At 54.8% G+C, this 13,711-nt stretch overlaps 6 protein-coding genes across 6 annotated transcripts; 2 read left to right on the top strand and 4 right to left on the bottom strand.

The window, feature by feature from the left end:
- Nucleotides 1-1,289: 1,289 nt before the first annotated feature.
- J4E93_000250 (uncharacterized protein) lies at nucleotides 1,290-3,116 on the bottom strand (the record flags this gene model as incomplete). The annotated part of the gene is made up of 4 exons (XM_049338211.1): nucleotides 1,290-1,355; nucleotides 1,406-1,722; nucleotides 1,771-2,347; nucleotides 2,397-3,116. The coding sequence occupies 4 exons, from the start codon at nucleotides 3,114-3,116 to the stop codon at nucleotides 1,290-1,292; spliced, it is 1,680 nt and encodes a 559-aa protein (XP_049204096.1).
- Nucleotides 3,117-3,957: 841 nt separating this feature from the next.
- J4E93_000251 (uncharacterized protein) lies at nucleotides 3,958-4,944 on the bottom strand (the record flags this gene model as incomplete). Its single annotated transcript, XM_049338212.1, has 3 exons — nucleotides 3,958-4,207; nucleotides 4,257-4,803; nucleotides 4,869-4,944. The coding sequence occupies 3 exons, from the start codon at nucleotides 4,942-4,944 to the stop codon at nucleotides 3,958-3,960; spliced, it is 873 nt and encodes a 290-aa protein (XP_049204097.1).
- Nucleotides 4,945-5,295: 351 nt separating this feature from the next.
- Nucleotides 5,296-6,640, top strand: GAL7 (galactose-1-phosphate uridyl transferase; the record flags this gene model as incomplete). The annotated part of the gene is made up of 4 exons (XM_049338213.1): nucleotides 5,296-5,396; nucleotides 5,448-5,499; nucleotides 5,554-6,331; nucleotides 6,381-6,640. The coding sequence occupies 4 exons, from the start codon at nucleotides 5,296-5,298 to the stop codon at nucleotides 6,638-6,640; spliced, it is 1,191 nt and encodes a 396-aa protein (XP_049204098.1).
- A 539-nt stretch (nucleotides 6,641-7,179) lies between these two features.
- Nucleotides 7,180-7,707, top strand: J4E93_000253 (uncharacterized protein; the record flags this gene model as incomplete). The annotated part of the gene is made up of 3 exons (XM_049338214.1): nucleotides 7,180-7,284; nucleotides 7,385-7,459; nucleotides 7,591-7,707. 3 exons carry the CDS (start codon nucleotides 7,180-7,182, stop codon nucleotides 7,705-7,707), a joined length of 297 nt encoding a protein of 98 aa, XP_049204099.1.
- Nucleotides 7,708-7,883: 176 nt separating this feature from the next.
- J4E93_000254 (uncharacterized protein) lies at nucleotides 7,884-8,630 on the bottom strand (the record flags this gene model as incomplete). The annotated part of the gene is made up of 1 exon (XM_049338215.1): nucleotides 7,884-8,630. The coding sequence occupies one exon, from the start codon at nucleotides 8,628-8,630 to the stop codon at nucleotides 7,884-7,886; it is 747 nt and encodes a 248-aa protein (XP_049204100.1).
- A 1,695-nt stretch (nucleotides 8,631-10,325) lies between these two features.
- Nucleotides 10,326-11,820, bottom strand: OLE1_1 (stearoyl-CoA 9-desaturase; the record flags this gene model as incomplete). The annotated part of the gene is made up of 2 exons (XM_049338216.1): nucleotides 10,326-11,585; nucleotides 11,638-11,820. 2 exons carry the CDS (start codon nucleotides 11,818-11,820, stop codon nucleotides 10,326-10,328), a joined length of 1,443 nt encoding a protein of 480 aa, XP_049204101.1.
- Nucleotides 11,821-13,711: the final 1,891 nt, after the last annotated feature.

The following is a 13,711-nucleotide window of genomic DNA, read 5'->3' on the forward strand; positions in this document are numbered from 1 at the left end:
CAGCGATATACACCGGCGGCATTTATCTATGGGTTATACCCACTATGTTATGGTTGCCAGCCATCTCATCTTCTGTTGCTGGCACCTTATCCTTCATAACGTCCGCTTGCGCCTCTTCCTTTCCGTAATGTTGGGTGTGTACTGCAGTAGGAGAAGAGTGTGACGACGGTTCTCGCGCCCACTCTGCCATGGTGAGAAGAAGTGATCGGTAGAGCCATCTTGATCGACGTTGCTGTGATAAATCTCTTTGGTCTTCCATGTTGATGGGCGAAGCTGTGGATGAAGTCGTTCTCGAGGATGAAGTTGATGTAGCTGTAGGTATCCCTACTGTCTCATGCGAATACTGACAAGCGAATAACGAAGGAAGGAGGAAACCAAGCATCTGACCTGTCACTCTTTCTCGAACACAAGATGAGGTTTCGGTATAGCGGAAGGTTTCGGAGAATGGTGAGTGGTTGGCAATCGAAGTAGTCGGAAAGTGAAGAGATCCAATGCCTTGTAAGCATCTAAGACCAGAGTCCTGCGGGACACATTTCTATATACCCAAACGCCTTGGCCCCAAAGTATAGTGGCGGCGCAGCAGCAGCAGGCAGATCCCACCGTGTAACGTCATACATGGCGTTTCCCCCCTCCCTAATCTGACATTCTACAGCCAAGGGTTCTGCGCCGCATCCTAATTTAGACACACCTAGGGTTATCGTGTCTTCTGGCCCTCTCCTGTTAGGACCGCACCAGTCGGAGAATTGTCAAGTACGAGCGCTGATAAGCTTATACGGTTTTGCTCATAAGCGGTAATAAGCACGACAAGTGACATTTGCGAAGCATAGCACTGGGTGTCAAGGGGCAGCTGTGACGATGTCGCGATGCTGCATGTGGAGAAAAAACAAGAAGGAGCAATATCGGCAGATGACTAACCCGATGCAACGATTAGTGGACATGGCGAAAAAACAAAAGAGAAACAAGGCTTGCGAAGCAGGTATCACAATGTACATGTGCGAGCAGGAGACATGTCATAATGTACGATGGTTTCTTTATTCGGTTCTACTTCGAACCACAAATGTTCTTCGGGCAGTCCTGTACTTCGGCAGCCTCCCGATGTATACAATACAGTGAAAGCCGCTCAAGGTGCCTCCTGATGCTGTCTCTTCATGCTCTCATCGTGGCTTTGTCGTCAAAGTATGCTTGCCAGACCAATACAGCCCCAAGGGCAATATTAACACTCATATCCAGACGTCAAGGCTGGACCTGCTCGCCTTTCCGAAATTACCTAGGGTTTTAGAAAAGGCATCCTATAGCTGCTCTTCTTTTACCCTAGTGACCTCCTCCCAGAGCTGCTTTGCGTTTTCGGCTTTCAGCTGTAAACAGTCAGTTGCGTTCTGTAATTCAGACCAAACAATGTACATACCTTGAGTAGGTGCATCTCCAACTCACCCTCCAAATTAGGCGAATTGAAGAGCAACCGGGTATCCTTCGGCTTGTCACCCTGTGCATCGCCTCCAAATACCAAGCTCTTTGTGACCGCAGCATTTAGCAGCAGTCGGTGGGTACCTTCAGCACGTAGGACAAAGCGGGCCTTCTTGGGTTCATCGATCGTGATGTTGAACTTGAATGTTCCCACGCCACGCTCTTTCCACCCTCTATTTGATCCTTCGCCAGACATGTTGTAGAGCTTTGCGCGGCCAGCCCAGATGGTCTCTTCGCCTTCTTCGCCAGTCTCGTGTGCTTCAGGAAGGTTAACAGGATGACATGAGGTGGCAGTGATTGGCTTACGTTGTTGCGAGAGGAGCGGCTGACTTGATTGTCGCTCTTCCTTGTCTGTGTTCTTTTCTGGGTCTTCATCGTCGTCGCCCTCTTCATCATCAGAAGGCTCGCCGATTGCAGCAGCACCAAAAGGCTTTTCTTTCTCCTTGAGACCCTTAATCTCCAAGCTGCCACCAGGAGCAGCGAAAGAGCCTACGGGCTTGGCTCCGCCGAAACCTCCAAAGCCCCCGCCCAGCGATCCGCCAAAAGAGCTGCCTCCAAAACGGGATGTACCAGAGCTTCCCAGTGCTCCAAAGCCACCACTTGATGGCGTTGAGGAGGCTGCGCTTCCTGCGAAAGAGGACAGTTTGGCCGCGCTTGCCCCACCGAAAGGCGAGCTAGAACTTGGTTTAGAACCAGCAAGGCCCCCAAATGGAGACGCAGCTGAGGTTGCAAAGCCGCCGAAGCCAGATGACTTGAACTTTTCGTCCGACGTTTGAGGTAATGATTCGGCCTTATCGGAAGTCTTTGGCGGTTGAGGTTTCGCTGCCATAGCGGCAAAGGGCGATGCGGCGGAAGTGTTGGCAAACCCACTGCCTGGCGGTATCTGGCTCGAGCGTTAGTCTTTGACATTCACGCAGCGCTAGTTAGCTTACCTTGGTCTTCGACTCTGTTGTGCCCGTTGTTGAATGGGCCGCTTCCTTGTCTCGTAACCGCTTGGTGTCTCGCTCGTCGCCTGCCGACTTGCCTGCAGGTTTGCCATTTGCCGAGGCGTCTTCCGACGCTTCTGCGCTAGCCTCTGTATCCTTCTCGACTTGATCGCGTGTGCGCTTGTTCTTGGGGCTTGTTCCGGCTCCTGGGGCCTTATCGGGGGCAGTGGTCGTGGATGTGTTCTTGTTGGGCGATGTCATCTGTTCGTCCCCGTCGTTCTCTTGGATACTTGAGATAGTACTTGGAGAAGGCTTTCCGGGCACACCAGCCTCCAGGTCCGCTGTGATGTCCCTTGACCTCTTGCGCGCATGTCGCTCAACCTTCTTTTCTGGGTGCTTGTCCGCTTCGGCTTCCTCTTCGAAGTCTTCCCGGCTGCGCTTGCGTCGTAACCGTCCGCGCTCGCTGTCTGAGCCAGAGGCGCTGTGTTCACCTGCTTTGGCGGTGCCGTTGGGTGCGTCGTTCATGGGCCGATCGGAACCCGGGACGGGATCCGATGTGGCCTGCGCATCGATCTGTGTGTCCTTGAGCTTTTCCCTTACATTCTTTCCTTCGCTATCGCTGCTCTTATCGCTCCGTGCTGGGGACGTGGGCGCAGCTTTGGTGGTGTCGTCGGAGGGGGCAGCAGCTGCAGTTGTCGCCTGCGGTTTCTCTGACGCGTCTGTCATGGTGCAGGACGGGTTGTATTCCAGGCGTGGGGTATGTTGGGAGTGCGCTTGGCAGATGATGTAGCAGAGTAGTAGTAGGAGGAGTCGCAGACGTTGGTGCGTGAGAAGGCGGTTCTCGGGCGGTCGCAGAAATGCCTGTGTGTTTTGAGGTTGTGAATTGAGACAGTGCAAGCTTGAATAAGGACAATAGTAACTATGCTCCGCGGTGAAGACCAAGTTGCGGTCGACGGCAGGGACAATCGCAGAGGTGGTGCTCCGCGAGGCTAGTGGCGACCTTGTGGGTGGACAATGCAGCGTGATGGCTCGTTGGGTGTGCGGTGGGCAGACGATGTCGGAAAACAGGTGCAGATATGAGCTGCAGGCTTGGATTGTCGAGCGGACGGAAGCAGAGCAGATGGGGCCTTGTGGTTAGTGGAGTCGGTCAATGCGCTCTAGTACCAAATTTCCACTACAATGCGCCGAATGCAACAGTGTCTAATTACACCGTCGAGTCCAGAACGCGACTGTAACGAGAGGAATGCAGACAAGGCGCGCCGTGTGTGTTGAGCGGTTAGGGGGCCGAGTGTTGGCGCTTCAGTCGGCGGTCGTGGTCGAGTGTGTTGTCGCTGCAAAGACCAATGACGAAGTGGGGAAGACAGACGGCTAATCATGAACACGGGTAGCAGCAACAACAGCGTCTACCGCTACTTGGGACATGTACATCAAGTTTACTGTAGACGTCTAATAAATACTACTGATTGTATTGGAATGGATTTGTGAGGCCCATGAATAGCTATTTCCACAGCTTGTCCGTAACGCCAGATACCCAGCCAAACACTTTTGCATGCACAACAATGCTGCACTAGCTGATGAAGCACAGGCAGCCCAGAGCAACGTAAAATACAAACAAAGGGTATACTGCGATGCCGACGCGGTTCCTTACGACTCCAGAGCCGCCCATGATGCTCACTCCCGCTGCTAGCGACCAGGCGATGAGAACGATGTAGACGGGGATGCGCACTATCATGGGTATGCCAACGGCGCTGAGAATGGAGGCAATGACGAGCGGGAAGAGCGTGTAGCCGATGATGGAGATGGACTGGAAGAAGGCACTGTACACGATTAGCATGTAAAAGGTGTAGGTGTGCAGAGTGGACGTACATGTTGCCTCCCAGCAGCTTGATCTGCAGCGTCACAACTGCCTCGCCTATCCAGACCATGGCAAAGACGCCGGAGAAGACCAGGTCCTTCTGGTCGCCCTTTGCTCCCCACGAGAGGAACAGGCTCAGCAGCAGGCAGAAGATGAGCGGGCCCCATAGGTCCCAGTCGCGCAGGCCCTCGCTCATGCCGCCCTGCAGAATAACATCTGCGTCCGGCCATCGCCCTGCAATGTTCCTGAGCCCACCGCCAAAGCCGTCGGCCTCGCCGCGCTCTGCGGCGCCAATGCCTCCCCCGCGCTGCATGATGCCGCCCAGCAGGTACTTGGGGTACAGCACCTGCTTCATCTTCTCCCAGATGGCGAAGATGTCGCGGGACAGCGTGTCCCATACCGTCTCGTCGATGGTGTTGGTGGGCGCACGGCGGTCTTCGCCGGGGATGCTCGACGTCAGGTACGACTGCGTCTGCGCAGGGTCGCGCTGGATGTTGCCCGTCAGCGGCGCGCGGTCCGACGTGCCCTGGAGAGGATCGTCGAGGTCATCGAGGGTAGCTGGTGATGGTTAGCCTCGTCCCCCGTCTCGTCGCGCAGGCAGGTGTGGATGCATTGCGACGCACCATCGTCCGGGTCTATCAGGTCACGCTCCACGGCGTCGCTGTCATAGGGGTTGCTAGTTGCGGCACTTGGCATCATTGCCGCCATGGTGGAAAACTGAAAACCCTGCGTTCACGGGTCGCGGGCTAATGCTCCAATCGGCAGCTATCGTGGGTTGTTGGAGAGGCTCTGCTGTCCTCAAGCCTACGCGCAAGCTCTCGGGGCCTCACGCCTGAGGGTGCGCTACTCGACTCGGCTAGCATCCCGCCAACGGGGAAAGCTTGACCGGCTTAGCGTGCAGCCCTTCACTGGCCGGGCGTCACTCCCACCGTCTAGCTCGCGGCCATGCATACTGCCCCTGCGGCCGTTTCGCCGTATTTCGCACGCGGTATATATACACCTAACCACCATCGTCCGCCCTAAGCACACTCCACACACATTTCTGCCATCATGACGGACCCCGTTTTGAACGACATCTCCCACAGGCGCTTCAATCTCCTGCGAGGAAGCTGGATACTAGTCTCTCCCCACCGCACCAAGCGACCATGGCAGTAAGCACATCAGTGATACTGTTCACGGGACGACATACTGAAAACCCACAGAGGCATGCAAGAATCGCCGTCCAAGACAACCCTCCCAGACTATGACCCAAAGGTATCCCTTCGCCCGGACCATGTCTAATATCATCCCGAAATTAATCAACCCCAGTGTTATCTATGCCCTTCAAACACGCGGGCGAATGGCGAACACAACCCCAAGTTCGACAACACTTTCGTCTTCGTCAACGACTATAGTGCCGTCATGGAAGAGCAACAAGAGTACAACCCTGACAACAAAGATGGATCTCTCGCTTCTAGATTACTCCGTGCCGAGGCCGTCACTGGAAAGTGCTATGTCATTTGCTTCTCCCCGTCCCACAACCTCACTCTTGCCGACATGTCGCCGGCGGAGATCGTTCCCATAATAGAGACCTGGACGAACATTTATGTTGCACATCTGGACCCAAAGTCGCCCCTGGCCAAGCTAGCTTCTGCCACTACTATACCGCCACTATCACAGGGCGCTCTCGCAGTTCCAAATGCTCAGTATCGGTATATGCAGATCTTTGAGAACAAAGGCTCGGCCATGGGCTGCTCTAATCCCCACCCACACGGCCAGGTCTGGACGACCACATCCCTCCCGGAAGAGCCCGCCTTGGAGCTGGTGCAGTTGAGCAAATATCGCAAAGAGAATGGAGGCGCTCATATGCTCGTCGATTATGCAGAGCTTGAGTCGAAACAGAAGACCCGCACTGTGTATGAGAACGCGAGTTTCTGGGCCGGCGTACCTTACTGGGCAGTATGGCCGTTCGAGATTATGATTGTTCCCAAGCAACACAAGCGCTCGCTGGTGGACTTCTCCAAGGAGGAGCGAGCGGGGTTGGCTGAGTGCATAGCGGAAATCACGAGGCGCTACGACAACCTGTTCGAAACCCAGTTCCCTTACAGTAAGTCTAGAACAGCCATAATAGAGAGACAAGGCTAACGAGGTTGAAGGCATGGGTCTTCATCAGGCTCCTCTTACTGGTACAGCCGACGAGATTGAGTCCAGTCATTTCCACATTCACTTCTATCCCCCACTACTGCGAAGCGCCACCGTTCGCAAGTTCCAGGTTGGCTACGAGATGATGGCCGAGCCTCAGCGCGACATCACCCCAGAGCAGGCTGCAGAGCGTCTTAGGGCGTGCGACGGTGAGCTTTACCGCAAGAACCTCGCATCTTCGCCAGACACCAACGGCGTCAACGGGGACCACTAAAGCCCCGGCGCGTATTTATTTTTCAATTTGGCTTTCACATGCACATAGGCCATACGACACACTGTGAGCCTGGTTGGTCACATGCCAGGTGCACGAGCTCTTTGAGATGGGAGAGTAGATACCCAAGAAGACGATACACGATACACGATAAACGTAGAAAGTTGCATAAAACGGAGTGCTGCAACGGCGTTGGCAGGCATAACAGTGCATTACATTATCTTTTCTCGAATGCACGTTCAATCTCAACTATATCACATACTGTGCGCATGGCCTCGTGAGCAACCGTACCATGTGCTGTGTCCCGCTAAAAACGTCATGCCGCGGATGCTGCCCTGCCCCACCATCATCGTGCGAACCTGATCTCGACCCCGCGCTACTACCACTCGGCAGCAAGCCCCCAAGCTCTCCTTCAACTAGTTCACCAACAAACAATCACCACCAACATCTACCTCACAAACACATTTACCACCGTAAGAACCGCCCACTGCCGCTACAGACAAGAAGTAGACAGGAAGCTAACAGCAGGACTCTAGACCAATATGCCAGGAGCCAAGTACACCGAGACCTACAAGAAGGTCAGCGCCATGGGCGAGAAGCTCAAGGCGGCTGGAAAGCAGGGTCCCAGCAACGACGAGCAGCTACACGTATGAGTTTCCTTCTTTTCCAACACGCCCTTTCTGATATACATCACCGGACATGATGTTTGAAGAAGTCCAGATGCTGACAGTTGGTTGTGAATTCTAGTTGTACGCGTACGCCAAGGTAGCAGAGGGCAAGGACTTCAGCGAGGCCAAGAAGCCTGGCATGTTCGATCTTGCTGTACGTTTCCGCATACCTTTTCTATCCCTTCGCACCCTTCGCACCCTTCGTCACGACGTACCGCCTGCCAGCCATACATACCGGTCAAATCCTAACAAACGTACGAGGACAAAAACTGATATTATGATTAGGGCAAGGCCAAGTACAACAAGTGGAAGGAGGTCGTTGACGCCGGAACCACCCAGAAGGAGGCCGAGGACAAGTACGTCGAGTTGGGCGAGCAGCTATTGGCCAAGCACGACAACTAAGTGTGGGTGGATCATCAAGGCAAGACTCATGTGCAATTTAAGTATTGCTACGGTATCGCCTATATATTGTTATAAGGATCAACGATAAAAAGTGCCTCATCGACATATGTGTAGTACATGTGCTTCGGAGATATGAGGACCTGCAAGCGCTCGGTATGGAATCTGGGTATCGGTATTCAACGTCCATAGCCGGCCCAGACGTGCCCGTTTCTGTCTGGTTCCATGTATTGCATAGTAGCACACCAAGGCCTCTCATCAGCCGTGTAGGGACGAAGTGGTAAGTCGTAAGCCATGCGGAAACCCACGACTGTCCTCGGCTTAACCATGTTCTTCTCTTCAGCTGCCGTTCCTCCGCTGCCATCATCGTGAGCATTGAGACTCTCGGGACCAGGCATATCGTTCCCAAAGACAGGGACCATGGCGACTTCGTCCTGTGCCTGGGCATATAAAGCAGGCCAGACGACAACCCCCGCCTCCCACGACTGTATCCAGATCTCATCTTTCTTGTTCACAACATCGCCCCATGCTTGCTTGCTCAAGTTTGCGCTCGTCACCATTGCCCAGTCGATGGTTTTGTGCTCTTCGTCACTGAAACGTACGTAGGTTTTGATATGTGGTGCTGCCAAGCCACGATGCGCTTCTTGCCTTGCTGAGTCTTTTGTCGACGAAGAAGACGCGTGACTCCAGTGGCACAGCATCGGATGCATGTACTCCAACTGTTTCTGCTGCTGCGCTGATTGGAGTTTCCAATGAATTGACCCACCAGATGCGTAGCCGTCAAGGGAAGCACGGATTTCCTCTGGGGTTGGAAAGATGACACTGTACTTGGGAGATAGCGACTTTCCCACGTTGGACTCACGTTTGGCGAAGAAAGACGAGGCTTGCGTCGAAGAAGATGATTGTGCCCCGGAGTTGGCTACCATTGTTGCCGAAGGAGATGCAAGCACTGACTGGAAGTTCGAGAGCCATGTGGACGCCGCACCCAGTGTCGCTATAGATGAGATTTGCGTCACGATATGAGGGCGTGTAGAGTCCCGGGAGCCCATGATAGGGACACTAGAAAGCACCTCCTTCAAGCCTAGCCACCCGAATGAGGTTACCGAAGGGTTAGCTGCAGCGGGCTTCTGTCGCGATGGCGTACTTCCAATGAACGCAGCTCTGATACTTGAGAAATCATAGTCTTGAAGTTGCGTGGTCAGTCCTCTCAATCGTTTCTCGTATGCACTCAAATATCGGAGGATATCAACTTTGAAGCGCTCGCCGCTCCCAATCGGGTGGACTTGAGGAGAGTCTGGCTGGGATGGCGTTGCTTGACCCAAAACAGGTAACAAAGGCGACTTCCATACTGCTTGAGTCATGTTGGCCCAGTCGCGATGGATCATGTTAGCTGTGTGAATGATGATTTGCGCAGTGTCATCATGGCGAAAGAGGATAAGCATCTTCGAGTGGTGGGTCCCGAACGGATCCGGAATATACGCGCTCAACAGCTCGATATTCGGATACCGCTCCGCTGTTTCCTGGATCATTGTCAACTCCTGTCAATACTGAGTGGGCAAGAGTATTCACGAGTAGGGCGATCCTGTTACCATCATCCCGCTTCCAGAAACCATGCACGATCTTGACCTTGATCATGTCTCTCACATCGCTGTCGAAGTGCTGCCTGGATATGGTTAGCATCAGGACTCGAGCCGGGAGCTGCGTTTAGTCTCGGTGATAGATACGGGACTTACATGACAAAGTCTAAATCGAACAGAAAGTTAAAGTTCCAGCATTCCTTAATCAACGGATCACCGAGCAAGTCCGACAAGCACACAGCATCGACATTCTGATGTGCCGGCAGCTTCTCGATTTTCGTCAGCTGCACTGGCGAAGGAAAATATCGTGGTTCCCCGGTCCTGTCGCTTTCATGATCCGGTGTAGCTGGTTTGGCTGGTCCCGACGCCAATGCTGGATTCGGTACTCCATCAAAACTCCAAGTCGGCGTAAATGACGGTGGCTCGGGGCTTTTGCACCGCGGTAATGGTGGGCTGATTGGCTTGTTGAGTCCTGCATGATGGTCGGACTTCGTGACTTCTTTGCTCGAGGTGTCGTCATCAAGCTTGCGGCGTTTTGATGGCGGGGCGTTGCTAGGTTGTTGGGACGCCATGACGGTCACGGCGCGATGACGGCAATGCAGTCGCGATCGATTGTGGCTCGGCGCCGTGTCAACTGGTAGAGTTGGGTGTCAGGAATCGCGTTGCATCTTGTTTACACGGCGGAGGCACGGTCCACTTGACCATAGCAGGCAGTCACTGGTATCAAATGGCTAAGGGAAGGAACACATGGATGCAGCCTAGGAAAAACATCGATAATGATAAAACATCACAACAGGGCAGTCGCAGTGTCAAAATATAAAGTATGAAGTGTGAATGGATATCATTCTTCGTTTAGACTGTAAAGCTCACTTTTCAAAGCATGTGCTCATCAAAGGCTACAAACATACGCCGTCTAATAGTGCTTGAGCATCGTCTCCATGATGCTTGCTAGCGAACGCTGTGAAATGAAAACATAATTATGCCTACACAAAACGAAAAGGCATCCCAAACGCCGGGCATCGCTAAATCGAAATGAACAATACTCTAGGCCGCGCTGGCGCTGAGCATAGGTTGTGCGACCTTGGTAACCTGGTTACCAGCCCGGATGATTGGGTTGCCTTGTTCGTCCTTGACGATGTTGACCTCCTTGTTCTCCTTCTGGGCACGCTTCCAGATCTCGACCTCGCATCCACCACGGATGACGCCCACCCTCATGGTGGAGAGCAGGTTGTGGGCGGCGTTGGAGTGGAAGTAGACACCACCGTTGAACATAGCAGTAGCGTCCTTGCCGATACCGCTCTTGATGAGGGTCTTGCCACCGGGGTGCTCGTTGATGAAGTCGGTGACGTCGTGAACAACACCGGCGACAGCGATCAGACCGCGGCCGTTCTTAGCCTGCTCAACGTAGTCGTCCCACTCAATGACGGGAAGCTGCTCAAGAGGAACACCCCAGTCGAGCTTGGCGCGCTTCTGGTCGATCTTCTTTTGTAGCTGCTGGACGCGACCCTTTTCGATCTCGTTGGCGCGGAACTGCTTGAGGTTGGAGGCGAGGCCGAGCTTGCTCCACAGCCAGATGGACCACTTGGTGGGGTCGTACTGGTGCCACTCGATAGCGTTACGGTAGTCGGAGGGGAACTCGTGGTGGAAGTTGTGGTAGCCCTCACCGAGAGTGACAAGAGCGGTGATGACGTGGTCCCTGGGGCTGTTGCGGTCGTCGAAGGGCTGGTCGCCGAGCCAGTGGGCAAGGGAGTTGACGCAGAAGGTGGCCTGCTGGACGAAGAAGATACGGAGGATACCGGCGTAGATGAATCCACCCTTCCAGTCGTTCCAAAGAAGACCAGCGACGGCCGAGGGGAAGATCAGACCCATGAAGATGACAACCTTGATGTAGTGCTTGTGCTGCCAGACGACGACAGGGTCCTCGTTCAAGTCGGTGATGTCGGTGCGGCCGATGCGCTTGGGGTTCTGCTTCATTACCATCCAGCCGAGATGGCTGTAGAGAAGACCCTTGCGGACGCTGTAGGGGTCCTTGTTGGTGTCGGTGTAGCGGTGGTGGGCACGGTGGTCGCGGCTCCACCAGCGGATGGAACCCTCAACAGCACCGCCGCCAACGAGGGCGAGGAAGACGCTCAGTGGGAGGGAGGCGTTGTAGGACTTGTGTGCCCAGAGACGATGGTAGCCAGCGGTGATGCCGAGACCAGTCCAGAAGTAGTATACGACGGCCCAGAGAGCAGTCTGCCATTTGAGAGGGGTCCAGAAAGCCGCAACGCAGCCGGCGAGGGGGATGCCGATGATGAAGGTGACCTGATCCAGTGTTAGCCAATGGCTCTGATTCAGAGGACAGGAGCAAACCTACGTTGAGCCAGTTGACGTGCTTGTACCAGTTGGCCTTGGTGATGGGTGTTTCGGTGATGTGTGGCTTCTTAGGGTCGTACTTGGGGTTGCGGTTCGGCTCCGAGGTGCTCGCCATGGGAGACGGCTGCTTGACGTATTCGGGGTCGACGGCCATCATGCCGGCGGTGGGCTGGTGGGAAGGCATGGTGAGGAGGTGGGTAGGGTGGTTGTAGGTAAAGCGAGGGCGGTCGAAGAAATTCGACGGGAAGCAACTAGCGGCTCAAAAAAGTTGAGCTCCGGTCAGCCTCCGGTGTCTGGGTACAAAGCTCCAGCAACGATGGAAAGCTTCACCACGATCAAGTGAATGACGGGGTAGAAGATGTGAGGGAAGGAGCAGTGGAGGGAAGATGAGGGGAGGCAGAGACAGCGGGCGGCCGAGCGTGTTAATAAGGCGGCGGGACAGTCTTGAATCCCAACACTCTGCGGGCGTGTAAGCGAAAGACTGGGACCTTGCATTGTCGCTCGAGATCCAGCAATCGCCGCAACTTTGGTCATAGCCAGCCTAGCGCCGCGCACTAACCGCCGTCTCAGGGTCCCGCACAGGACGAGGGACGGCGCTGGCTGCAACAGCGCGAGAAAATTTCGGGCCTAACTGGCACGTCGTGCTGATCTCGGCATCGAGACAGTCGCTGGGTGGCGGTGCGCGCGCAGACGTGCAGAATATCCAGCAATCCCAGGCCGCCACCTTCCCCAGATTCTGATTAATCCCACACGCGGCGGCCCTATTGCCTACACATGGCCCGGCTGCTGCTTCTAGCCGCGACATCGCGAAGACGATCGCAAAGAGCGGTCTGGTGCAGACGACCGGCAGCGCGAGCCGGCGAGAAGGATGCCTCACTGGGCATAGAACCTCACGCCGTGGTGAGGCCACACGTCTCGTCATCGCTAGCTCGCTAGCTGTCCTCTCCGCTTGATGCCCCGCTGGGCCACGCCTGCAGTCGACGAAGGGTGAGCCGGATGCAGACGCGACACCACGTTCGTTGGGAAACTGTTGATATCGCTCTGCATCCGCCCTACCCAAGTCTTCTGCAGCCTTACGTAGGCGGCCGCTCGCCAGCCCCAAGTGTCTGGAAAGCATGGCCGCGACGACATGTTTCATGCAGTGGCAAAGTGCTCGGCTTGGATACCCAGTGGGTCTCAGACGTCCATGACTTTTTCGATGGCGCTTGTGCTTGGAGAAAATCGTCAGTGCTTCACAACGTTGTGGAAACCGTGAAGGGTCTTCTTCCGCTGGCGCAAATTCCCCGGCACGCTCCAAGCTCGGGTGCTGGGTGCTGGTGCGCCATCGCAAGCCCTGCTCGATTGGGAAACGGCCCTCCTCAACACCTGCTCTGCCTGTCTCCAGCCCATACAGACACATGTCCATATCAGTCTTGACGCGCACCCACCATCGCGACGTCGATAGCATGCAACAGTCTACGAATCAGCGTGCGTTCGTTCACCTCGGCTCCAGGAAGCTGTTGCGTCACACCCGCTGCACTCCCCATGTGGTCTCATTCTCATGCCACAAGGTCAACGGTCGTCCCAACGTCCCAACGGGTAGGGCTGAAGGCAAACTGCTGGCGTGCGCTTAAGCTATGGCGAGCCACTCTTGCGAAAGCTGGTTGCGGCACCCTGACTGCGTAGCCCTCGTTGACCCTTGCCAAGGCGCAGTATGTAGCAGAACTTGCTCTGCGTTTCGTTGATGAAGTGACTGCTTCTTCATTAACTTCTACATCCTACCACGCCACACCGTAAATGTTCCGCGATGTAGCCGTGTGTGTCCATGTTCTATCATCAGCAACGGAAACACCATTAGCCAGAGACCATCTATTGAAACCTACAACGGCCAGAGGGTCTACCGAGAACGTACTCACCTGCTCTACATAGGCAGGGACATATACCTCCACGCGATATCGAGTAGTTGCTGGAGATGTGAAAAGGCTGTGAAGGAATCGATGTAGTCCTGCGCAGTCTGTCTTCATGGGTCTCAGCGAGGCTCCGATCACCGGCTGCTGCCAACCAGAACAACAAGCCGCCCAGCATGGACGCGCTCA

This window comes from Alternaria ventricosa (assembly GCF_023758065.1).
Source record: "Alternaria ventricosa strain BMP 2768 chromosome Unknown scaffold_1, whole genome shotgun sequence".
NCBI lineage: Eukaryota > Fungi > Ascomycota > Dothideomycetes > Pleosporales > Pleosporaceae > Alternaria > Alternaria ventricosa.